The following is a 25,054-nucleotide window of genomic DNA, read 5'->3' as shown; positions in this document are numbered from 1 at the left end:
TCAACGTACCGATCGCCCTGGAAGTCCGGGTTGGCCAGCATCACCTTTCATTCCTTGACGACCCTATAATTTCCATAAATGATTGTTAGACATTCTGAATTACAAAACAGGCCAGCAAAATAATTAATTGGTGTAAATGGATGCAAAGTATTTCCTGCAAGATACCTAAATTAAGGAATCCATAAGCCAACTACGTATTATGGAATAAATCAAGATACCTATACCTCTTAACGAAGCAATACCGATCATCTCACAAACATTTGCAAGTGCAAGATGACTGGTTGACATTATATTGAAAACATGGGCAAGCAGATATTTGGATGGGGTATAGACTTTGAAAAGGAAGTGACATGGACTTTTCAGTAAAAGAGACTGACACCAATGTCTTCACCAGCAGGAAAGCAGGGAAGCAGGGAAGGGTTACATGTTCTCTCCCAACCTCCCTTATCTTTCTCAGCTGGTGGATGGAGCTGTCTACACTCACAAAAGGTAAAAGGCTGGTCTTTTTAAGGTATCACTGTTTTTCTCTAACCCATGGTCTAAAAGGCATTACACACTTCCAGGACACAAGGTGCACGTAAAGAAGCAATGTATTGCCTTTCACAACTTGCCTGCGTTCCACGTATACTACAGCACTGTAGTACAAATGCACAGTCTAAACCGTCATGAGCTAAATTTGACGATATTATATCTATTTTCCACAGTGGTTTGCATGATAATCCAGCATTAATAACTGCTGATGGCACAAAAATAATCAAAGAAGTTGTAAACACAGCCTGCCGCTGTGAATTGCAATTGATATGAAAATGAAATTACATAAGTTATAAGCAGTGCTCTAACTTTGTTAACTAATGGGAACTTCCAAGAATTTTGTTGGTTTTGTTGGTGTTTTCATTCTTCAAAGGTTTTCAAACTGAATGTGAGTAACAAAAGTATTTCTTGTACTCCACATGTAAAGGAATGTGTTTGACCTTTCTTGCTGTTTGGCACCTCTAGGCCATCGTGATGAAGCTTTTCTTTGTCCCTTCACAGACATCCCATAAGCACATGTAACATTCGGGACAGAAAAAGATATTGTATTGGAAGAGACTTGTTTCACAGTAGTACTGCACTGCAGGGCAAAAGGAATGTTAGGTCCAAGCTGCCACCCTCTTCCCAAGCCCACAACCCCCTGGGCCAGCTCTGCCTCCACACATGGTGCCACCCACACTCAGAACGACCCCTCACCGGTTCTCCTGGGATTGACAGCCCGTTGGGGCCCTGGGGACCTGGGGGACCTTGAGGGCCGGGAGGACCTGTCTCGCCACGAGGACCAGGTGGACCCTTAAAGCAGAAAAATAAAACAATACTGTAAATGGCAACTCTTCGTAGATCTGTAACTGCAAAATCTTTTTGGGTTAGACACTTAGAGTAAGTCATAAGCCCAAGTGGCATATCCCTTTGCAAGCCACTCTGTGACTCATGTTGGTGGCCTCAGGCCAATACGCGCCTTCTGGCAGTATTAATTAGAAGTATAGCTGTCTCCTCTGTACAGAGGAAAGGACAACAATGCTGCAGAGTGTGTATGAACACCCTGATGCCCATCCTCTAGTTTCCTGATGTGTAGTCAACGCCTTTGAGGCTACATGTATATGTAAACTGTGCATATATAATCTCAAAAAGGTAGGCTGCACATAAATAACATACAGACACATTTCCAGTTGAATTTTTCATCTCCATTCTTACCTCAGCATAGAACTAAGCATACAAATTTTTCATACAGGTAAGCATGTAGCAACATTACGGATGCATTCCAGAAAGATACTTACAGACGATCCAGTCAACCCCCTTTCGCCTCTGGGACCTTTTGCACCTGGGCCACCCTAAATTGAATACAGGGAAAGCAAGGGTACATCATACTGGTGTGCATTATTAATCCTTTTTACCAAATTCTCATGTGAAAGTCCAAAGTTTTGAAATGTATAGATCACACTGCTAAAAAGAGTACTGGAATAAAGGATGTTTCAGAAACTCAGGTAAACCGCATCATCTTCAGCCTTGCCAATTCAGCCCATGAAAAATCACTGTCATTTTTGTTTCTTCAAATACAAACTTCTTCAACTTATACTAATCAAAATCTCTGGATACCTCTCTAGCAGACTGCCGGACAACTTAACTGGGCTTCATATTCCTCATGCAGCATTTCTGATAGCTTCGAGTAGCTATACTGGGCTGAGTGTCACTCCCTTATATCAAAAGCAATTGGTAGGAGAATATCCATTCCATAGATTATTATCCCTCCACATAAAAAAAAAAAAAAAAAAGAGAGTAACTAATTTGTTTCACTGACAGAGTAAAGAATCTTTCATTGGAGTGAAATCCTGACTCTATTTAGGAAAAATAGCTGCATAGTCCATTAAAAATATCTTGTATATGAAGTGCAAGACAACTGAGATTGGGCCAAATCCTTTCAACTTCTCAAACAATGAGGAGCTGTTCACAGGGATCACTTTGGAAATACGGGAAAAGGATGATTATCTAAACAAGTAGAGGTGATAGGAGCTGCCTAACTGTATTTTAAACTAAGATGAAAGGGAAACAGATTATCACAATGTTATGGACATGCTGACAGAAACTCTCTTTCTGACTGCCCTTTGTTTCACAAAGCCACCAACCAATGCACAACTACTTCCATAAATTTAAAAATCAGAAAATCTGTCTATTGCGAACAGTTCCTTACGGCTGGTCCAGGGGGTCCTGGAGGTCCCACGCTGTCTTGAGTACAGGTACAAGCGTTTGGAAGAGCTGGGCATTTTGCTTCATCTCTCTGAAAATTCAATCACAACTATTACTGTCCTTCTAAAGAAAAGTGCTTGGTGGCAGCACACTTTTCTACAGCAATAACATCAAGATTCTCTACTATCCTGTTTTCAAGTACAAGTAAAACTCGCAGCTAAACAGTGGTTTCCAAATGTTTCTACAGGACCTTTCATATTTTTAGCAAATTTTATCTGTGAGCTATACAAGAGAGTAACAACAGAGGCACCGGCAAAATCAAATCCACATGCAATTTCTGCTGTTCTCATGTTTATACTGATTAGACAATCAGCTTGCACTGACAAAAAATAAACTAGTTACTTTTTGAATGCAAGTCTAAGAACAGATTAAATCAAATAAATAATATAGTTATTCCATTGATAATACCTAGGATCTTAAATACCACTGAAATACAAAATATAACTGAAGTTTTTTCCACCATTCCTAAGGGACTCAATTCAACTTGCATTACAGTCTTTCTCCCTGACACACAAAACTTCTTTGAAATGCAGCGGTGCTCACTGGCTCTTCTGACAACTGTGATTTAGATGTGTTTTCAGCATAATACCAGGCTAATATTGATATTGTTAAATTTGATATGAATAACGGCTTTCTGAATAGCCTCTGGTTCATTTATCCTTACCATAGAAGGAAGATCACAGCATCTGTCTCTGCTAGTCCAGACTGGACTGCACACAATGTCAAAATTCTGGATTTCTAACTGTGAAAGAAAAGAAGACTCTTGAAAGATACTAGACACATTATTTATGAAATCTAGTAGCATTACCATTAAAAATGACTCCTCAAACAATTTATTTCTAATGTACATCATTCAGACTTTCACTTCTTTGATACTGACAGAAAAATTATTTTAAGACAATACAAAATTTTAAATCAAGCCTACATAAGGCTACAAGAACTTAAAACACTGATGCTTGGTCCTATCGTGGGGCAAGAGGTAACCAAAGAAAGGGACTCAAGAAATATTTTGCAATACTTTATTAGTAACACCAATGAACTTCTACATTATCTGAGTGCCTGTGCGCTCCAACATGAAATCTGACTGAAAAACTTCTGGACCAGCTCTAAGGACTGCAGATCTTGGGTCATACATTAATTCACATTCACGCATGGAACTTTCCACCGCCTTTAGTGAGGAAAGGTTCTGCAGAAAGGCTGAAGTGAGGACCTCAGGTGGACTGTGTGTAAAAGCAGTCACCTCAAGAGCTATGATACATACAATCCAATATTTGGTGGTGAGCACCAAGAACCTTCTTCAGGTCTTAGGGTTTGCACATATGGGTCAGACTGCAGACTTAAATCTTCTAATATGAAGCCTAGGTAACAGCATTGATTACGTATTAGGTAAAGTTGGTCCATCATGATAATTGCTGTGCTCTTCATAGCAGCAGCCACTTTTTCATTATGGGTTTATAGATCATAAAGCCAGTGGGCATCACTCTGACCACCCAGTACAAGAGAGACCATAGGACTTGCCAGAATTAAAGCCTCTTCATTAGAGTATGTCTTTTAGAAAAAACAACAAAAAAAATCTTCATTTAAAGATTTCCAATGACAGAGAATCCAGAGCAAATGGTTCCAGTGACTAACTGCTCTCCCTATTAGAAGGCAAACATGTCCAGTCTTGCTTGAATTTACCTGACTGCAACTTTCAGCTATTAGATTTTTGTTCTTGCAATTCTGCTAGAATGAAAAGCTGTCAAGACAAAACTTCTCAGTTAACTATATGGGGTCTTGCAGTACAGACACCTGAAAGCTCTGAGTGCAATACAGGTTTCTTAGCAATCCTTAATCTCCAACCTCTTTCCATAGAAATTTGCAAGGGCTTGCATTAATGAATGGATTAACGTTTGTTGCTTACTGTTGCTGATCTCCGATCGCCTTTCAGAAGTTTCCCAAGTATTTCATAGCCATCAGTTGTGATGTTCCCAGCCTCCTTAATTGGTTTTTCCAGTATTTCACTGCAGTCAATGTAAATCTTAACACTTGATGAAGTTACAACTATATGGACCTGAAAAAAAGTTCAATGCAAAGTTTAGAAAAGGCACATAGGCATATTTACTTTAACACTTTAACAGTATCTCACTGTTTAGGTAATACTGTTTTGAACTTTCTTCCTAGTAGTCCTGCTTTTACTTTTACTTTCAACTGTTGGAAAAAGTCAAACTCAAGGACAGTCTCTGACATTAGTGCTGAAGGTCAATAAGGGCACAACTAAGTACTAATTAATTGGTTGGTTGAACTACAATAATCCGTTTTTAAAAGCTTGCCTGAAAATTGCTTTAAGATGGCATAAAAGTTAAAAAATAAGACAAATTATTGAGAGGAAGTGAATATAAGCTCTTCTTGTCCTCCTCTGATGGCTGGGACCAAACAAGGGGTTTCTGAGTCTCTGACTGCCCACTGGCTATACACTCTGTCTCCAGTTCAGAGAGCAGATTGTTCCAGATCCAAAGAGTCAAGGTTCAGTTTCCACTGATGACTCAGCCAGAGGCATTAGTTGCATTGAGATGCAGGAAGTGTGCAGAGAAGCCTGCCCAGAAAAAGGCAAAATAACAGAAGATGCAAGAGAGAAATTTCCATGAGAGAAATTTGGCTACAAAAACACATGTCAATATAAGGGGAAAGAGGGAAGAAGAGGAAGAGATTAATTATTGGAAATAAGGGAAACTTAGGATGGAGAAAGGAATGACAGTTCCAAAGGGAGAGTAAGTTTACCAGAGGAGAATGAAGTGTTTGGAGAAAACACAGTAAACCTTAAACAGAAGAACAAACAAAACAGAAGCAAAGGTTACCGTTCCAAAAATTTATAGTACCTATGGTGAATGTTATGCAAGTGAGTTTCCTGCATATCTGTGAAAACATAAGACATTCAGGAGTCTCCAAGAAAGAAACATGGGTCTGACATGTTAGTAAATGTAATATGCAGCTGACAGAAAAACATCTTCAGGCAACAGAAAGGTTTCCGTGGCTTTATATACCTTACATATGGCATATATTTTATATAAAACATTAAAGCATCTATGTAATTGTGAAAATATCAACATGGTAAGATCATCAGTAAAGAATCCTTGAATTAGGTATTTACATGTTAAAGTTTCTGTTATCCCAGTACATAACTCTTGAGAAATATATTGCTATTTGATGACCACTTTAAAAAAATGGCATGAAGTTGAAACAGAGATTCCCTTAAATGTTCTGAGTCAACAAGTGCCTGAACAATCTCCTGATCATTCTTTTCATTTTTTTCTATATTAAATATTTTCCCATGTGGACTTGTATCCAAGGCATCAGCATAGCTTATCTAAAACTTTTTAAACATTATGTGCTTATGCTTTATATAATTGGAATTAAGACTTTTGAAACTGCCCTAATTTTTTGTTATCTGAAATTCAGTTGGCATCCCAGTTCAATTTTCAGTGCTGTGTATAAAAGTGGTTTTTTAATTAACATTCCTAACATTGTTCATTGACCAAATTAAAAAATAGTGCTAAGATAACTGAGCATGTCCAAAGTACACTTTGGTATTACATACCAAACTCTCCACAAAATAAAATATGGACCATGCCAAAAACTTTAAATTCATTACAATTTATAGATCAATATATCTCAGTCATTTTATTATATGACTAAATTTTACAGGTTAACTAATGCATCAAACAGTTTAAACTCATCACCGATGTCACTAATTCTGAAAGGTACCCAACGTGTGCAAGTCCTTCTACTAGAATGTCAGTATTTGTCACTAAATAAAGCAAATGACATCTGCACAGTGAATGCATACTGCTGCATTTTCATTTATACACAAAACTTAGGAGAGGCAAATATACATTAGAATGCTGAATGGGATCACCAGTTTGAAAATGTTCAAACAGCAATGACCGCTGAGCATCGTCTGTCTGTCTGTCTACTGTCCATCCAAAGAAGCAGCGACCTCAGCAGTCAGAAACAAGCAGGGCTCCTTCCAGGCATTGACTCAGCTCACTGCTGGTTTCATGCCACCTCTGAATTCCAGCCTGAATCTCCTGGCCCAAGCATAAATCTAACAGAAGTACGCATTTAGCATTTACAGTAAATAAATCATCTCTGTATTCAATCCTGCTACACTTTATTTTCAACAAAAACTAGTTAAATTGTTCTGTTAACAAAAACTTAACAGAAACATTCTCTTCAGTTTCTAACACACCAACATAAAGCACCACTTTTGGCCATTTCCAGTGCCAGAAGGTACTGAGGTTTTAAGAGAGAAAACATACTTTAACCTTTCTCTCTGGACCCTTCTAAGATAAAGTCTGATCCACCACTGAATGATCCACATCAATAAGCTAAGCAGACTCTTATCCCATATGTACATCAGCACAAAGACATACACCCATCATCAAATTTTCTGTGGGTAACTACTGCAGAACTGCAATCTAAAAGCAAGCCGAGCATGGTAAGAATAAGAAAGTAAAGTCGTCTGTCTCTCCAAAACATTCAGTTATAAATTTAATGACTGTCTCAGTCAGTCAGAATTTTTCCTATGGGACTTGCCAGATTTAACAGCTTTCACCATAGCTCTGCTACGCACAGCAGTCAAGTGTGCCAAAGTAAATTCCCTGTACGGTTAGGTGTAGTTAACTGTGCTTCACTGGATGAGCCAGCAAGTCATCGAGTGAAAACCACAAAAATGTTCGATATTTTGGAAAACATCTTCTTGCGTTCTAAAGATTTGTTGTTTCTTTGAAACTGGAGAGCAAGAGAAATTGCAGAAGTACCTTCTGAAATGTGTTAATCTCTACTTTCCTTCCTTCATCCAGCTGAAACTACTTCTATCCTTTTGTAGGAGCTAATCAGCACGGCTGATAACGTGAGGCTTTCCCAGCACATGAGCGGGGGAACCCCAAGATGCTATCATTACCCACCTGACTCATACAGCAATCTCAGGGATAATCCTGGAGAGAGCCCAAAGGAACCAGCTCAGTGACGTGGTGGAAAATCCCAAGTACAGTTCTTCAAATCAAGGCTACTCCAGCTAGATTAAATACTATCAAAAATCTGAACTTCTGCTTCCTTTCTCAGAAAAAGAAGGGGAATGAGACACTGCACTAAATAACTGACACATGGCCCATTTTTTGCTTAAGAAATACTCTCATAAGCAAGAACTCATAGTTCCAGAGCTTTAAGATAATTTGCAAATGGCTGTTACTCCTGTAGGTCATTTGGAATCCCAGAATTGCTTCCTGTTCATAGGTATGAGTGTATTTAACTATTAAAAGAATAGAAAACGATGGATTTTGATTTCTCCTGTAATTGTTTTTCACTGGTGAGCATAATACACAGTTCTGCATAGCCTGGGGCTGCAGGGTTTTCCCCATTTGCTCGGATCAATTGGCAGAGATTCACAGTAAGTGCTGTCAAGAGAGTTCTGCTCAGTGCTATCACCGTCAGAGGAACTGCAAGGAAAAATATGACTTTGAACGTTAATTAAATTAGCAGCAGACACCTGAAACAGACTGCTGGCAGCACAGCACGTAGAGAGCTTCACCCCACGGGCATGGAGAAGGGAAGTCTCAGCTCTCACACTGATATGGAAAACGAGGCATGCTGCATGCTGTTCTGTGCTTTAACAGCACTTCTTGGTGGTGACTCTGCTTTTACACCAAAATAATATCTATCCTGTCCTGTACTGACAGTTTTTCTCACTCCAGTAGATTAACACATTTCCTTAAAATTCTCTCGTACTACTGAGCTATCAGAAAAAGAAAGGCAAAAAGCCCAATGTCAGGGACAGAACAGAGGCTGACTAATGCAGGTGTGAACCAAGCTGTGAATCAGTCACAAAGCCAGTGACATAAACATCTCCTCATATACGCAACAACAATTAGCCACTAAAATTTATAAACACCAAAATAACTGGACATGACATAGAAGCAGTATGGGAAATTATCCTCTGCCCAATTTGGAGGACACCAACAGCTTTCATAGCACTGGGTGATTCCTGTAGTCATCCCTGTTTTAAAGAGATGAAGTCACAGACATAACGCTGGCCCCAGCTAGCCTTCCCCGCCGTCAGCCTGGCACAGATCGTTGGCAATGTGGCCTCAGTATCAGCAAGCTGCCAGAGAGAACCTCTTATCTGTATCCTCACAGGGATGCTGGCAGTGACTGGTTGCGCAGGAGAGGGTATCAGAAAGGAAACAAATGTTAGACTTAGTCAGCAGAAGAGAACTAAACTGAACGGAAGGGAGATAAACAGAAACATGAGAATGCAAATTGCAGTTGCCAAAAATGCTGCAATTGCAGCTCACGTTCTTGTCCTAAACATAGGTGCTTGATACAGCAGGAAAACACTTATTAAATTGTGTTTTGGACACAATTTTGCTATACCTTCAGAGATTTTGTTTTATACAATCTGTAAGTTCCTATGTCAACTTACAGTACCATATAAATACTGGATAAAACTGACAGGGATTTCTGCTTGTTTGCCTTTCATTTCAAAGAGCAGCACTTTGGAAAGCAACATTCACAATTTCAATCCTTTACCTTGTGGAAGCTTCCGTAAAAGATTTTCTTTACTTCATCATTATCAAAAGTTACAGTTTGAACCTCTCCCCTTGTGTCCTTGTTAAAGAATGACAGCACTTTGCTGGCAGCTGCAATAAATCAAAATAATACATTTCATTTTATGTGCACTACTGAAACCACCATCCTACAATACGCTTACGGATAAAATGTAGTATGCCACTCGAATGGGTAAACACAAATTATAGATGGTCTTACTGACCCATAGCACATAGATAGATATTCCTTTGGTTTTAGAAGTAAGACCAAATCTGAAACATAGCTTAGTTTAAAAAAAAATTATGTACAAAGTAAAAAAAAAAAAAAATTAAAACTAAAAATACATAATCCTTTTACCACATAAGAATGCTTTGGTTTTGGAAGTATTTGGGAAGGATGCATGCAAAGTAATGTAATATATAAATTCTCTGCACAATAAGCAAAATCATCCTTACGATCAAGCACAACTCCAACTTGTGGTTTGTAATCTCTGTCTGTAATCTGCCAAATTGCAAAAGGCTCATTGGGGGATTCCGGCAGAAGACGGAATAACAGAATGATAGTGTATGCCTGCGGCAATCCCTCCGGGTGAATCTCCCTGTTAGGACAATATGAAAACGTTTGTTCACATGGAAACACATGAGGAAAATAACATCATCATCATTCTCTCTTTTTTAAAGAAAAGACATGATAGTAACAGGAAAATCACAGTGTTTAAGGGAACTGAGCATATTCACTACTCTGTCAAATAGAAAAGACTTTGGTGATAACAATCACTGTGTGATTGTCACGATGAACTCACAGCCTGTCTTCAGTTGGTCCAGGCACCATGGTTACAGAGGAAGCCACAATATAACCAAGAACTCTTGTAGCTATATTCCTGTGGCAAGGTTCTGCATAAACTACACATATCTTAGATTCCTTGATGATAAGTGCAGAAAACAGGACTGTAGCTTTATTCTTCTTTCATCTGGCCTGTTTCAGACAGGCAACAGAAAACAGCACTTAACTGTATCTGTGCCTGAAGGGCAGCAAGGAAGGATTCATTTAATGTATTCCCTGCAACCGGTGGTGGATATGGGCTCTACCTCATTCATCAGTGGTTGTTTAGATTTGTGATGTTCAGATTGTCAGACATTTAAAAAAAACAGAAAGCCAAAAGTAAATAAAAACATGCATTCAATGGCCTCCAGCACTTTCTGAAGGGGAAGAGAGGAAGCGATGTGTAACAAAAGAGGTAGCTTCTGCTTCCCCTTAACCATCATAATGGAACTGAGAAGGGGGTTTGGCCTTATAGAATCATAGGGTCATATGTACCCATACAGCTATAACACCATAACAAAGCCAACAATGCCACACAGCACAGTGCAAGAAAGAAAACAGTAAAGTAGACATAGCAACACTATAACTCAGACACCAAGTTATCTCTGATACAGACTGGTCACTCAGTCTATTGTGAGTTTTATTTTCTGGTTTCTCACTAACAATAAGTGCCTAGAATACTCTGGCAAGTCTACTCCACCTCTTAGAGCAGAGAGCAGACTATGTATCACAACATTCCAAAAAAGAGAGCAATAAATAGGAAGTCTCTCTTTTTATCATCTTACCCCGCCAAATGCAAGTTCATTCTGAATGTAAGGGTTTCCAAACAGGATCCCAGGGACTGGGACTATCTGTACTTCTCTAGATCATGAAAATCCAGGCTGTCAGAAATCTATCACACCCATGGCTACAATGGCCCATCAATGAACTCAAAAAGCCCTTAAGTCTGCCACTTTAAAAGTTGAGAGCTGAGAGGATTGGCAAAAATAAATAATTCCTTCATACACCTCAGCTCCTGTGCCTGTGATCTGATCTTTACCCAGTCTGGCAGGACTGCAGAATATTTCAAATGTTTGCATGAAAAGATTAAATTTCCTTAAATTTAATAGGAACAATGGGCTATCTTTAGGCACCTCCTCTGACTTGGAATGACTTTTTTGAAACTTACTTAAATAGAGGGCAGAGGAACAACAAATGCAAAAAGAAAAAGAGAGGTATTGTTCTCCTCTTAGAAAAACTAACTGCTAACTCAGTCTTTTTTATTTCAATGAAAAAACCTTGGAAAGAATGACCCCTCCATAATCAAGCTGTAAGACCACAGGCCCATGGAAACTCTGTTCCATTTGCCAAACGCAGCAACTCAAGCAGAGGAGAAACCACCCTAACTCACTGGCATCAATGTGCTGCCTACTGCAGTATAAACGATGCCCCTGGGAAAAGTGGAGCTTATCCCCACGTACAGAAACCACTTCCCTCTGGCAATGTGGAGCTTGGTGTACCAAAGAGGCTGTTGTTCAACTGCCCAAGTACAAACTGTGAATTATATGCAACCCAAACGCTTAAGCAGCATAATCTCCAAAAAAGAACAATGAGTAACTGGATTAACAGTGAACAGATTGCAACAGAAGAAATGAAGTAGTATTTAATGAAAACAATAATAGGTGTTCTTTGGAGTATATTTTTTGGAGATCAGTAAAAAGAATATCAAATGAATACACCCTCCATAAGATACTCATGTTGTCATCTATACCCTCTATTAATCTGTCCTCACCTGCTTGCCCTAAATACGAGTCTTTCAGGTTTACTTACCGTATTGGCTGGCTGACAAAGGCATTTTTGTGGAGTCTATATGCTACATAGCTTGGGAAAGACCCTGATTCCAGTGATACACCTTGTACAGAAGCAAAATGCTTCTCGGTTAGATTATATGATTCCAGCATCTTGAAACCTTTAAATCCAGAGAGAAAACAAAAAATAAAAACACTGTAGAGCTATGACAGACACAAATGAACCCATGCCAAAATATTAGACAGCTACTTACCAGGTGAAGTGTACCCCTCCAAGTAAATAAGAGGACAAGCTGAAAAACACAAAACATATAATTCAAAATTACAAAACCTAACAGGATATGAACATATATATATACTTCAGAAAGTTTTATGACCAAAAAGTCTGTGTTATTATTAATTATCAGCCAACTTTTGTTACATCTGTCGTGCTGTGTTCTGCTCTGTGATAGATCTACTGTTTAAAACTTTACTTGTTTCTTTTAGTAGGATATTTCTACTGTGAAAAATTACATGGAATAACAAATGAACCACCCAAATATTTTAAGAGTCTAATTCAAAGGAAGAAAGGACCACAATGACACAGTCTTTCCATTGATATTTAAAGCATGAGTCAGGCTGCATAGTAGCTGTCGGATTCACAAGGAAAAATTGCAGATTTATATGGCTCCTCAGAAGCCAGCCGATGAGGCAGCTAAAGAGCCCACAGTTGCACATGACAGGCCTGAGAATTTCTCAGTTTTGCCATAGAAGGATTTCATTTGAGTAAACAGCTGAACTTGATGTAGATAACTTTCAAACAGCGTCACACACTGTAGCTGCACCTCTTTAGCACCCTTGGGCCAGTGGTAAATATGAGACCCATTGTGCCTCCCAGTTTACATCAGGCATCATTCTTCCTCTTCTTACAAAGCAGTAGTTCTCACTCTCTTTCTGTAATATGAGTACTTTCGAAATGTGAGATAAAGTCACATAAAATATAATACCTTCTTCAAAATTTTAAAAAAGTAACTTGCTCCCTTAAACTATGTCCAGTTATTATGAAACCTAACTTTAATATATGAACACTTATTTGGATGTACCTTACAGGGGATAGCAACTGTAGCAGTATGTAAGCAAATGCATTCATTTGGGAAAAGGGCAGAAACGATGTCTTCTACTCACTTGAGGTAGCTGTCTCACACACAAAGGTGACGAGGTTATCTTGAATCTTTTCAAAGGCATCAAAGTCATCAACAATAAATACATGACGCTCACTAGGCTTGCTGGCAATCTTGGCCAGCTCATTGTAATCCACATCAGCCACACCAACCACAAAGATACTGAAGCCTGTAAAAACAACACTTGTTACGTGACATGTAGTAAACAGACATTACCATTTTTCCAGTCAATATTTCACAAGCAGTCCCTATCACCGATTTCTCAGGCTCTACCTAGCCTTTTATCCGGCCTTCGGTATGAGCATACATTCTGGACATCTTTTCACCCTATCAAAGCTCAGGAGGGATTAAACTAATTTTTGCATCTTTCTTTCAAAACTTTCTCCTCCTTCCTTCACTGAGTTTTGTTGGGCATTATCCAATCTCACACAGCCTTGGCTACGTACTCCCCTCAGTCTTTCATACAAAAATGTACAATCCTCTCAACTCTACAGGATCTTCAAACTGTCCTTGTCCAAAATCTCTGTGCAGGATACTAGTTACCCAGTTGTCTATCTGTTGCCATCCCCTGCATTTCACTCTTCTCAGTTTCTCTTTCACTTTCTTAGGGTGGTATTCATCTCACAAATTTTTACTTTCCAAGTTAGCAACAAGTCTAAGGTAGTTGTCTAGTCTTCCTCTATAATCAAGAGACAGACATGGGCAGATTCAGAATACAATTAATCTCACCTCCCTGAGATGTTAACTTCAAGATAGTAGAAGCCATGGTCTGTAGATGCCTACCTGTTGCTCTCTTCCCTCATCACAAAAGAACCCTACATGATGACCTTAGACTAGATATTTAGTTGTTGGATGGCTTAAGTCAAATGACAAGAACACAGACCCTAGAATTTAATCATATCACCAGGTGTAACGGCATAATCTCCTTCTTCGTCAGGGTGATTTTCCTCTTCAAATCCTTAGATTAGCATCTCCTTGCCTTCTATTTCAAGTTTTTGTTTCCTGCTATCTACTAGCCTTTACAGGATTCTGCCTCTGACTCATTTCTTTCTTTCCCTTCTATCTCCTAAGCCTCCATGTGACAATTTGACCTCTCTTTGCCATATAAGAAAAAAGGAAGAAAAAAAGTCACTGCACAAGTCAGCACCATATAGAAAAATATTCCCCACAACATTTCATTGACTGCACAGACATTGGAAATGCTGGCTGGAGGCTGAAAGCAGAATTCACATTAATTGCAAATTATAAAGTTAGCTTTATTTACACATTTAATTTAAAAAAAAATAAAATTATTCCTCTGTAGCCAATTGTGGTGGAGGTTTAGCTGAAATACTCTGTCCAGCTTTGAGCACAACACTTAAGACGCAAAGAAACCAAAGCAAGTAGAGAGGAGAGCAAAAAAGATAAGAGGTTTGGAAAATATGACCAACAGGAGGTTGAAGGAAATGGGTTTGTTTAGTCTAGAAAAAAAGAGAGAAAGAGGAAATGACAACAGGCTTTAAAAATGAAGGCCCATTAGAGTGGACAGCGATCAACTGCTCTCCTAGGTTAACCAGGTTAATGAAAAGAAGACAATAGTTTCATTGACTTGAAGAACCAGTTGAAACGTGAGGCAAAGCCTTGCAACTGTTAGGGTAGTTAAGCACTGAAACTGATTATTCAAGGATACCGTGGAGATTAGTGTGAATAGAGTAGCCAAACATCTTTAGAAACCACTAGACAGAGTCAATTCCTTCAGGATGACAGAGGCAGAGAAGATTCCAACGTGTGGTTTACATGCCACTGATTTCCATAAGGAAGTACATCATCTCCGTAATCAGGGAACAGGACTGCAGGCGGTTTACGCACGGAAATGCAAAACTGCTGGATACAGGGACAGGACTAGGCTGTTGGGCTCACATAAGCCACATTCAGCAAATCTAAAGAGGAAATGCAAAACTTTTCAGCTCAAAAGGCAATGGAGAAGTCAGTTCAGTTACTTTAGCTGTAGATCCACTGGTTTATACCAGGTACAACATAAAGCTCACAATCCAGGCCCATTACACCAAAAGCACTAGAATGGAGTACACCTCACAGTGACCCCTGGGGTCCACACAGCAGGCAGAGAAAGAAGTAGCCAAAAGTCATGTCATGAAATGACACGAGGAATTATTTGAAAGCCTTGGGAAGCCACATTCTTTCCCAGAGAGAAGGCTAGAGAAAGAAAAAGAAAGTTTGGACCAGAAAGTCTAACTTCTTTAAATAGTTTTGAGTTTTTCCCAAATACCCAGAATACATTTCTGCGTCCGTAAATGATGAGCAAAGGATTCTCAGATAACTGCAGCACCACTTCTAACTGCATTGCTTCCCACATAAGGAAAGGAAACAGCCAGGTACCATGAATGGCTTACCAGAGTGCTGTATGACCGTGGCTGCCTTCCTCACCTCATCCTGAGACCGACCGTCTGTGACAACAACGAGTACCTTGGGAACACCTCGCCTCATGCCGCTCTCCCAGGTCAAAACCTTTTCTTTGATAAATGTTAGGGCTTTGCCTGCAAAGTGCGCAATGAACAAGGAGTCAACCATACTACCAAGAAGAGAAGAAATCTCTCACTTTACTCTGAAAGGGCAACACCCACACAGCTAACACAGAAAAACGTAAAACCCTAATTCTTCAGCCATGTGATACTAGGATAATGAGGCAGTTCCTGAAAAAAATTTAACTTAAAGAAATAGAATTACTGCTCAGAATTACCTGTCCTTGTGTTTCCTCCTCTGTACTGAACATTTTGAAGAGCTCCCAGGGCCTGGGCTTTGTCATCAAATGTGTTGAGTTTAAATTCAGATTTTGCCTCATCACTGTACTGCACAAATGAAACCTGAAATGGAATACATCACAGTGTTCAGTCTCACACCTCCACATTCAGAACAACTCTCTCCATTGAAATGCATATTGTGGTAAACTAGTAAGCATTAAATAACTGAAAAATCTTTTCCATCTATGTATGATCATGCACACACATATATTTTTACACACACAGATATCATCACAGCAGTGTGCACACAACACTTTTTTCTTTCTCTCTTTTGCATACGAAATGTGATGTGATCTTAAATAAGTATGATTAAATTATTGCTGTTACTATGATGTGTATGTAGTGCCTATTCTCTGCTTCTGAGCAGATACACAGTATGTACAAAACCTCTTCCAGGTTTTGTTAGGAAATACAAAAAGAACTTGGCAACAGAATATCAATAAAGTTGGATATACACAGAATTGTGTACACTCTTGCTTTAAATACTGAAATACAATCACAGAACGTTTACTATGAAATAATCTTTCAGTATTATATCTATTTATTATTTTGCTCCTTTTAATATTCTGTAAAATTGCAATATTATATTATACTATTTTGAAGCTGAATAGACATCTCTCTGTATGTATATATTCACATTTATTGAAGTAAAGTCCCCTTTTTAAATATCTAATATCCAATTCAAAACCTGTGATTGCTGTAACTATCTCAAGAGGTATGTGTCTTAAATATTTTATTAAACATTAGCATTTACATGTCTCTGTCACCTATATGAGGCCTTCCCTATCTCTAGGCCAGGACCCATACATATTCACAGGAAAAAAAAATATTTAATAACAAAAAAATGGAAAAGAAAACTACCTGATCTAGATTAGAGCTAAGACGGATAAAGAATGTCTGAGACAAAGCAGAGCATAAGGGGTATGTTTTCCTTAAAAATGTCTAGAGAGTTAAAGACAGGGAATCAAAGACCTACAAATATGCCCAGAGGATGAAAGGCAGCTCATGAGCAATGCAAAGAGTTTTTATAGTTACTGGGGAAAATCACTCCCACAATATCCCACAGGAAAAAAAAACCACAAACACCTTCAGCCTTCTAGCCAAGGAAAAGGCATTGTACTTGCAGGTCATTACAGTGCTCCAGAGATACCTTGGAAGAAACTCTATCACATCTCATGTTATTCACTCCATCTAGTGAGAGAGAGATGGTTACAGGGACCCAGGCAGGGGTCCCATCCAGCTTCCCATAAGCTGAAGAAAACCAGTAACGGTGCAAAGCTTACAGCAAAAAGCCTGACAGGAAATGTCTTTGATGTAACCATGATCAACTTGTAAATCCTGAAAGTGTATTCCTCACTAGCTACCACGTTTTATTATTTAGAGACACATTAATTCACTAACAGGACTGACTTTTCACCTTTCCATACTTTCACTATGCTCACTGGGGAGTGGACCCATGTTATCTGTCTTTAGGATGTGATGAAGAGACTTCTGCAGGTGCCCCTCTCCAAGGGATTCTGACTACTGACTGCTAGGCAGTGTGTCTGTTGTTGATGTCATAAACAAAACTATAAAATTAACCATACGTTGACCATACCTCACCCCAGTGTCTCTGCCTGGAAGATTCCCACACACTACAACTTCTGTCTTTCAGAATAGTAACCTCTCAGAATAGAAACCTCTCAGAACAGACTGGATTCCCTTTGTATTTAAAAAAATGACCACTACATTTCATCGATAATTATACAGGCACACACATAGACATGCATTGTACAACAATATGATATTAAAAAAATGACAGCATTCTAAAAGGAAGGAAAAGTCATATGTAACTTTAGTAATTCAGCTTCATCTTCAGTTTCCCTCCAACATGTACCCAAAGGAAACAAGAAACCTACCTGGATTCCAGCAGGATTAATCAAGTCAAAGGCTCCTACTGTATTAAAAACAAATTTCACTACTTTGTTGAAGTTATCATCACCAATACTCCAGGAAGCATCAGTCAAGAATACTATGTCTGCTTTGGCACCTCTGCATACTGAAAGACCAAGAAAAAGAACACTTAAACCACACCAATCATACCACTGTGAAATAAAGAGCATTGCTGCAAAATTTGAAAATTCAAGAATGACGAATATTTGGCAAACCTATTTCACCGCGCAGTCAACCTGGCAGAAGGCTAATGCTCAACACAAAAACACTTATCAAAAATTTTCAAAGAAATGAGGAAGAGTTCAAGAATCAAATGTAAATTACTTTTTTCTGAGCAGCTACCATATAGCATAAACTGTCTGCTGAGGGAAGGCAGACTAACAGACTTGCTGTAGAGCTATAGAATATCATGAATTTTTTCCCCAAATGTATGCACTTTGTTGTTCTAAACCAGGAAATGCTGAAGTCTAGTAATGCTCAAGAGCAAATGGATGTCATTAGGAAACTGGTCTCAGACTTCATTTGTCTAAAACATTGTGCTAGTTTTAAATTTATTTAATTTACGAAAAATAGAACTAAACTGTGAAGGAGTGCAGCAACTACATAAAAATACTGAATAATTCTACAAATAAACATACCATCCCGAGCTGGAGGGATCGTGGGAGGTGGAGGAGGTGTAGGTGGTGGAGTTGGTGCCTCTGTAGGTTTGAGGACTGAAATGAAATAATAACTTTTTAACTTCATATAAGTTATTTCATTCAAGGAAAAACTCTAGATTATGTATTATATTACCGCACAGAAAAATTCTAGTCTTTTCTCACTAACCTAAACAATGTATAATTGACAATGCAAAATTTCTTGTGTTACAAGAGTAATGAGATTATAGATATTGTTAAAACAAAGTTACACGATTTCATTATAACAGGAACACTTTCACACGAGCTGAGTAACACTGCAGGCTGATAATGCATTTGTTTTTCATCCAAGGAAATACTTGGTTTGAAGATTTTTTTTCCCTCATAAACTCCAGTTGACATTACATTGAGAGAAAGAGGAAAGATCACTTAAAAGAGGCATTGAAAGCCATTTAGGAGCAAGATAAGTTCAACAGCTGAAACAAGAAACCTTCTATAGCCAAAACTGAAGGTTCACACTGTCTGTTCCCTACCTGTATGCTCCCTTATAGAGACTGGAGGTCCCTCCAGGTTAGGGGTCTGAACAAAGACAGTAGCATTGTATTCTGTGTCCGGTGAGAGGCCAGTGAAACAATGGCTTGTTTCTGATCCACGTATGGTGATTTCCTGTCCTCTGGAACCTGTTGAAAAAAGCCCAATGGAAGTAAAGTTAGAACCCACTGTCTCCCTTTTAGTATGTGTACAAATAAGTGTAGAAATGAGAGACTTCTTGAGAGGAGGTTGGAGTGGATGGGACAGTAGTCGTATTCTTGTCCCACAAAAGCTTTTCTAGATACAGATTATGTGGTAATTATGCACCCTGGAGCATACTAGAGAGTAACATGGCAGTGTACATGTGAAATCCAGGTCACTAGCAGATTCCCACTAATAAAAGTTAACTGGACAATAAGCAGCACTCTGTCTTTGCAGCCTTTCACCACTCCAGAAAGAGAGGTTATGTTCAGAGCCTTAAAGCTCAACAAGATGTATCATGGCTTCTGGTGGGTGCTTGCCACCATCCCAAATAAGTGGTGCTGTCACTGAAATAAGACAACTATGTTTCCAGAAAACAAAACAAATAAAATGCACTTACCATCAGCTGGGTTTAGCTTCAGCCTGTAGGAAGTTGCTGAGCGATGAGGTGACCACCGGATACAGAAGGTATCCCAACCCACTTTGTAAGTTGTTAGGTCAGTGACATTCAAATATACTGTGAAGAGAGAAAGAGATAAATTTTTCTCTGGAAAATACTATGTTATGGATGAAACACATCAAAATGAAAATTATATTAGCAGGGCTGGTCCAGAACTTCATTTTTTCAAATACTCACAGAAGGAAAGAGCAGTTCTAGTCAAATTTCTTCCTTTTCTCTTATGCTCTAGAGATCCCAGCCTAGCTATTTACAGAGGCTCATAGTCTGATACCCTTCCTGTATTGGGTAACAGCCCATTTAATGAGTTTTCACATGAAGTTACACTCCCTATAAAATAAGAAACTTACAAAAATTTGAATTTGACTCATATATATGAAAATAATGCACTGAGTCAGCAAAATTCAGGATGCTTGATTCATCTTAATTGAAGATATTTTTGGAAGTTTCTTAGCTGAGGCCATCATCAAAATCATCTCCTTCCATCTCTTCCTTCTATCTCACTGGACATTCCTGTGAGATGAAAGCAGAGTAGCAAAAAGCATAGACCTGCTTAGCATGGTTAGATTCTGGAGTACCCTGGATACAGTTAAAGATTAACTCCAACGGTAGCTGAAAAAAAAATTGTAGGAAGCAGACTAGAAAATTTTTTATCATCGAATCATTATTGAAAACTATATTTCAATTACTGTTCCCAAGCTTAGTGGCTTTAAGATCTACACCATGGACAGATTATAGTATTCTCCATGACAGGATATTCAGACTTTATAAAAACCATCCGTAAAAATCCTTTCTGAATCAACATCATCTCAGACCAGCATATGTATCTAGCATGACTACAACAACATTATCTTGACTTACAGGTAGTGCCTTGATCTGTCAAAGGTATGCTCATTCCAGAATCATACTGGGCATAAACATTCACATCATAAGTCGTACTGGGAGACAGATTATGCAAGGTGTAGGAAGTCACTTCCCCCACAAAAACCTCCATAGGCTCATTCGAACCTTGAATTGAAAGGAAGCATTAAGGAAGTGCAGAGGAGAGAAAGATTCAGGATTAGGTGACGTACAAAATCATGTGCCATCTTTTCATGTCATTAAGTGTTAATCTATTTTTTTCTAAAACAAGACATACTAATTTCTTAAATTTTAGCATATTAAACTGTTGCAAACAGAACATACACATAGCTTTACAAGGTATTGTGCAATATTTGCGTTTATTATAGAAATAACGTAGAATATTTAGAATATAGAAACATTCTTATAGAAAGGTATGTATATTGTTTCACTGTCACATAAAACAAACGTTCTGAAGGACATTAGTACCTAAACACCCATCCAATCCTCATCTCACATACACCAGTTCATATCCTCAGAAGGAAAAGAGGTACTGAAGAGAGGAACACCAACTCTGGTCCAGGACTTTATCTAGTCAATGTATTAAATTTTAACTATACGAGTCAGTCTCTGTAATTGAATCTATGAAACACTGTATTTGATCGTTTGCGCTTCATATAAAATATTGATAATAAGACTTAAGCTTCCATCAAAATCAGTAAACAAAAAATAAATAAATTCTTTAACAAAAATATTTCATGATACATACGATTCCTATTCTGATCTATTAGCCACTGGCTATTCTGAAAGCCGTATACTCAGAATGAACAGGCTTGCTTACCCACAGGTTTGTACACAATTTTATAGCCAAGAACAGGGGATGGTGAAGGATCCCAGGAAACTCTGAACCGTGTATACCATTCATCAGTTATGTACATATTTTGAGGAGGAAGTAGGCCAACTAAAGAGAAAGCAAAACCCTTTAATTAGACTAGTGACTCTTGTTCAACCTCTAGGAACTCACATTGTAACTCTGTCAGGGATTCATCCCATCAAAGACATGATCAACATAATGAAACCTTAACAATGTTGGAGTGCTCAAGGAATGTGTGTCTTAAATTTTAAAAAGAATATACAATATTAAAACTAATTACCTGTTCTGCCATTTCCAGTCAGCTGTCCACCATCTCCATCTTCATACACAGCCACGACAGTAATTTTATATGGCGTATCCGATTGCAGGGGTTGTAATATCACATTATTTCTTATCCCAGGAACTGTTGTCTACAACAGAAAAGAAACAGAGGTAAGCCAACTCACAGCCCTGTAACTGATCAATAATGACAGTAACTAGAACTAAAAATTTGTTTTGACACTTGGTGCACTTTTTTTATGTCCACTGTTGATAGAGTGATTTGAGATATCTTAAAGGTCAAAGCCTACAAACAATTATTAGTATTTGTTATTTTAAATTATAAAACACCACGGTCAGAACAAAAAGATAAATCAAACTGACTCTTCAGTCACTACTCTCACATCAGACTGAGAGGCTGCTGTTCCTCACCAAGATTTCAGTACTGTTCCCTCATAGAAAGAAAAAAGTCATGATGATGCATTTGGAGACAGAAAAAGAGATGAAAAAGCTCCTAAAATGGGGACGGAAGCCAAAGCCATTCACACTGCTCACCAGTTTAATTTCTGCTTTTTCATTACCCTCATTTTAGGATACAATTTTCTTGGCAGAAACAAGTTAGCTTGAGAAGGAAGCCCTAAATATTTTGATTTGTAAAAACATGCCTATTTGTGCATCCCTCATTCTCCTGAACTTCCCAATGCAGCCATGCACTAGTGCTCCCTTTTAATGAAAAAGAAGGCATAATCCAAAAAGTGACACTGTTCCATGAAGTGGCCATAAGGCACTGAAATTATGGAAAGTAACTTGAGGTATCTATCTCAAAAGTATGTCCCAGTCAACATTTTCCATTATTACTTGATAAAAATTTTCAGTTGTCTGAGACCTGCTATTTTTATGCAATGTCCGATATTTTCTGCAAAGAATATAAGTGTGTTGAAAAACATGCGTGTCCTGATTAACAGGTCCGGTAGGGAACTTTCAAACAGTGGTTTTTCAGCATGCCCTATGCAATGCTATATAAGCAGTAATAGCATTTAAATAGCACTCTATACGTGTCACATTTTGGCTGGTTAACTCTGCCCTTGACCTCGACAGGATCTGAGTTTGGCTTTGCTATAAACACTCAGACAATTCTCATAAGCATCAGATTAACTTGTGCTACCATTAAGCTGCAGGAAATTAAACACAAACACTTAAAATTCATACTGAACCTTACAAAGGCAGGTTAGATGCTGAAACAAAGTTACCACTGCTTCCTTACTGAGCTCTGACAGCTCTCTTCAATTTACAAAATGCAGACTGATGTTTATTCTGTATCTTAGCACATTGACTTTGTAATGAGTAGAATAGGAAGCAATAGATGGCTATTTACCGTAGTATAATGTTTAAACCAAATGTCAGGAAGCAGGTTCTGCTCAGAATCTTCTGATTAAGATGTGACTCACATATTTAACACTATTTTACACACAAGATGGTTCACTAGACTGTATCTGTTCTGTGAATTTATGGGAAAAAAAACAAAACAAAACCAAACCTGTTTCATACAAACCATGGCTCTTCAGCACTGACAACAACGACCAAAGAACCCATCGAGCATGCAAAGTGTAGTACACGTAAAACAGATGTCTTTGTTTACCTGTAGCCGAAATAATCAGCTGAGAACGTCTCGGTGCTTGCTAAGGAATTACAGAACTTACGTATTCATCGATAGGATCTCCCACGGTGGGTGAATAAATGATTCTATACTGCTGGACCGGCCCATCAGCATGGTCCCATTGCACAGAAAGGCTGTTTGTGGTCTCATCGAACACTCTGACGTTCCTCGGACCACTGCGAGGCACTACAGAAAGAACACACAGAAATTGGTATGCGACGTGATTCTTCCAGTCCAGTGCCAGCTCTAACTGATTCAAACGCTGCCCTGAAGCCAAAGCTAAGGGCCCTCCCTGAAACCCTGAATAAACATCTACAAGTAGATTTAGTCAAGCAAAAAGAGAAGCAGCGAAAGAGAGGTGACCTACTGTTGCCATAGACAGTTTCTTGACATGGTATTTCTAGAATTCATTTTAAAGAAGCCAGTGTAAGCCAACCAAGATCCCACAAGCAAAGCTGTCAACAAGGAGGTTTTGATGTTTAGGCATGTCCAGCAAAAAACAAACATCTGGGAGGTTGGCATATACAATTACCACGTCAGACACAGAACAAGCAGCACATTTTTTTCTGTTGACAGCAAATTCTACCCATCTAAATGTGCTATTTTTTTCCCAAAAGACAATTTGCTGTTTATCTGTAATCAAATTTTAAAGAACAGCTTTTAAATTCTTAAACATTCAAGTCAGGCTTATTTCAGAAATGAAAATTGCTTTGGTGATTATGCATGCACCACAAGTGTCAGGCAACAGAGCAAAAGCTCCCTTCCATGGAGGCCTGTGATTGCTTCAGCCATAACTCAGGTGTATTCAGCTCAGAGTTACACTATTTGTGATTGCAACCCATTTTATAAATTCTTCACACACCAATTTTGACATATATTTCACAAAGCAAGCACTGACTGCCTCTTACATGTTCTTCCCTGTGCTTGGCTTGGATTTCCTTCTCCATCTGCATACAGAGCTACAACACTTATCGAGTAAGGTGTGTCGGGAGTCAAGCGCTCCAGCATCACATCACGAGTGTTGCCTGGTACCACAATCTGAAACAGAAACAAAAGGCACCTAGATAAAAAAGCTTCAGTTTATACCATATCTTGTTAAAAAGAACAATTTGAATGAAATCTAGAAAAAACGAGAACATGACCATGCTGCATATTTTCCAAGAAAAATAATACAAGTTTAAAATAATCAAACAATGTTGATAAAAATTCAACAGCAGGTGCAAAAAATGATACAATGCATAAGAAGCTCTCATTCTGCAAATGGAATTGTTATTTTTTTACATTTTACATAAAAATAGTTCAGGAAAAAAGAATTATTCAGGTAAAAGAAGGAAAGTCTCTCATGGTTCACTGACCTTTAAAGGACATTTTCCGACAGGTACCAATGCACAGGTTCCCACTCATGTGTGAAGTAGCATGCAGTTTCACTTTACAGATGCAAATGATTCATTAAAAATTCTTACATTTCCGTACATAAAAGCATATTCATCTGTACTTGTACAATGTGGGTGCACATTTTGTTTGAGGACATTCACCGGCTTTGCTCTAAAACTGCACCTATGGCTACACAAATCCAAGAACTCTGACTTTACACCTGGAGGGCAAATTTTTACCCTTATCCAGACTTCACTCCTCACCAAGACCTACTTAATTACTAACGATTTAGGGTAAACAGATGGTTTAGTGGTAAAATCATATAAACTTGGCATCTGGTTTCATAATTAAACACTTCCTAACAAATA

At 38.5% G+C, this 25,054-nt stretch overlaps 1 protein-coding gene across 1 annotated transcript in view; it reads right to left on the bottom strand.

Annotated features, from left to right (window-relative positions):
* Positions 1-25,054, bottom strand: part of COL12A1 (collagen, type XII, alpha 1) — a 59,876-nt gene that overhangs the window by 15,169 nt on the left and 19,653 nt on the right. The window contains exons 21-42 of the mRNA XM_010076926.1: positions 24,221-24,350; positions 23,356-23,498; positions 21,678-21,807; positions 21,365-21,484; positions 20,545-20,691; positions 19,627-19,743; positions 19,028-19,174; positions 18,498-18,572; positions 17,826-17,965; positions 15,867-15,990; positions 15,520-15,663; positions 13,134-13,298; positions 12,224-12,262; positions 11,992-12,130; positions 9,816-9,958; positions 9,343-9,452; positions 4,679-4,828; positions 3,440-3,517; positions 2,720-2,806; positions 1,809-1,862; positions 1,228-1,323; positions 10-63 (exon numbers count right to left, since the gene is read on the bottom strand). Of these exons, the coding sequence (XP_010075228.1) occupies positions 10-63; positions 1,228-1,323; positions 1,809-1,862; positions 2,720-2,806; positions 3,440-3,517; positions 4,679-4,828; positions 9,343-9,452; positions 9,816-9,958; positions 11,992-12,130; positions 12,224-12,262; positions 13,134-13,298; positions 15,520-15,663; positions 15,867-15,990; positions 17,826-17,965; positions 18,498-18,572; positions 19,028-19,174; positions 19,627-19,743; positions 20,545-20,691; positions 21,365-21,484; positions 21,678-21,807; positions 23,356-23,498; positions 24,221-24,350 (2,532 nt within the window). The remainder of the gene's footprint in view (positions 1-9; positions 64-1,227; positions 1,324-1,808; positions 1,863-2,719; positions 2,807-3,439; positions 3,518-4,678; positions 4,829-9,342; positions 9,453-9,815; positions 9,959-11,991; positions 12,131-12,223; positions 12,263-13,133; positions 13,299-15,519; positions 15,664-15,866; positions 15,991-17,825; positions 17,966-18,497; positions 18,573-19,027; positions 19,175-19,626; positions 19,744-20,544; positions 20,692-21,364; positions 21,485-21,677; positions 21,808-23,355; positions 23,499-24,220; positions 24,351-25,054) is intronic.

Source organism: Pterocles gutturalis, unplaced genomic scaffold, assembly GCF_000699245.1.
Source record: "Pterocles gutturalis isolate BGI_N339 unplaced genomic scaffold, ASM69924v1 scaffold10368, whole genome shotgun sequence".
In the NCBI taxonomy this organism is placed as follows: domain Eukaryota; kingdom Metazoa; phylum Chordata; class Aves; order Pterocliformes; family Pteroclidae; genus Pterocles; species Pterocles gutturalis.
This window is presented reverse-complemented; position numbering and strand designations above follow the sequence as displayed.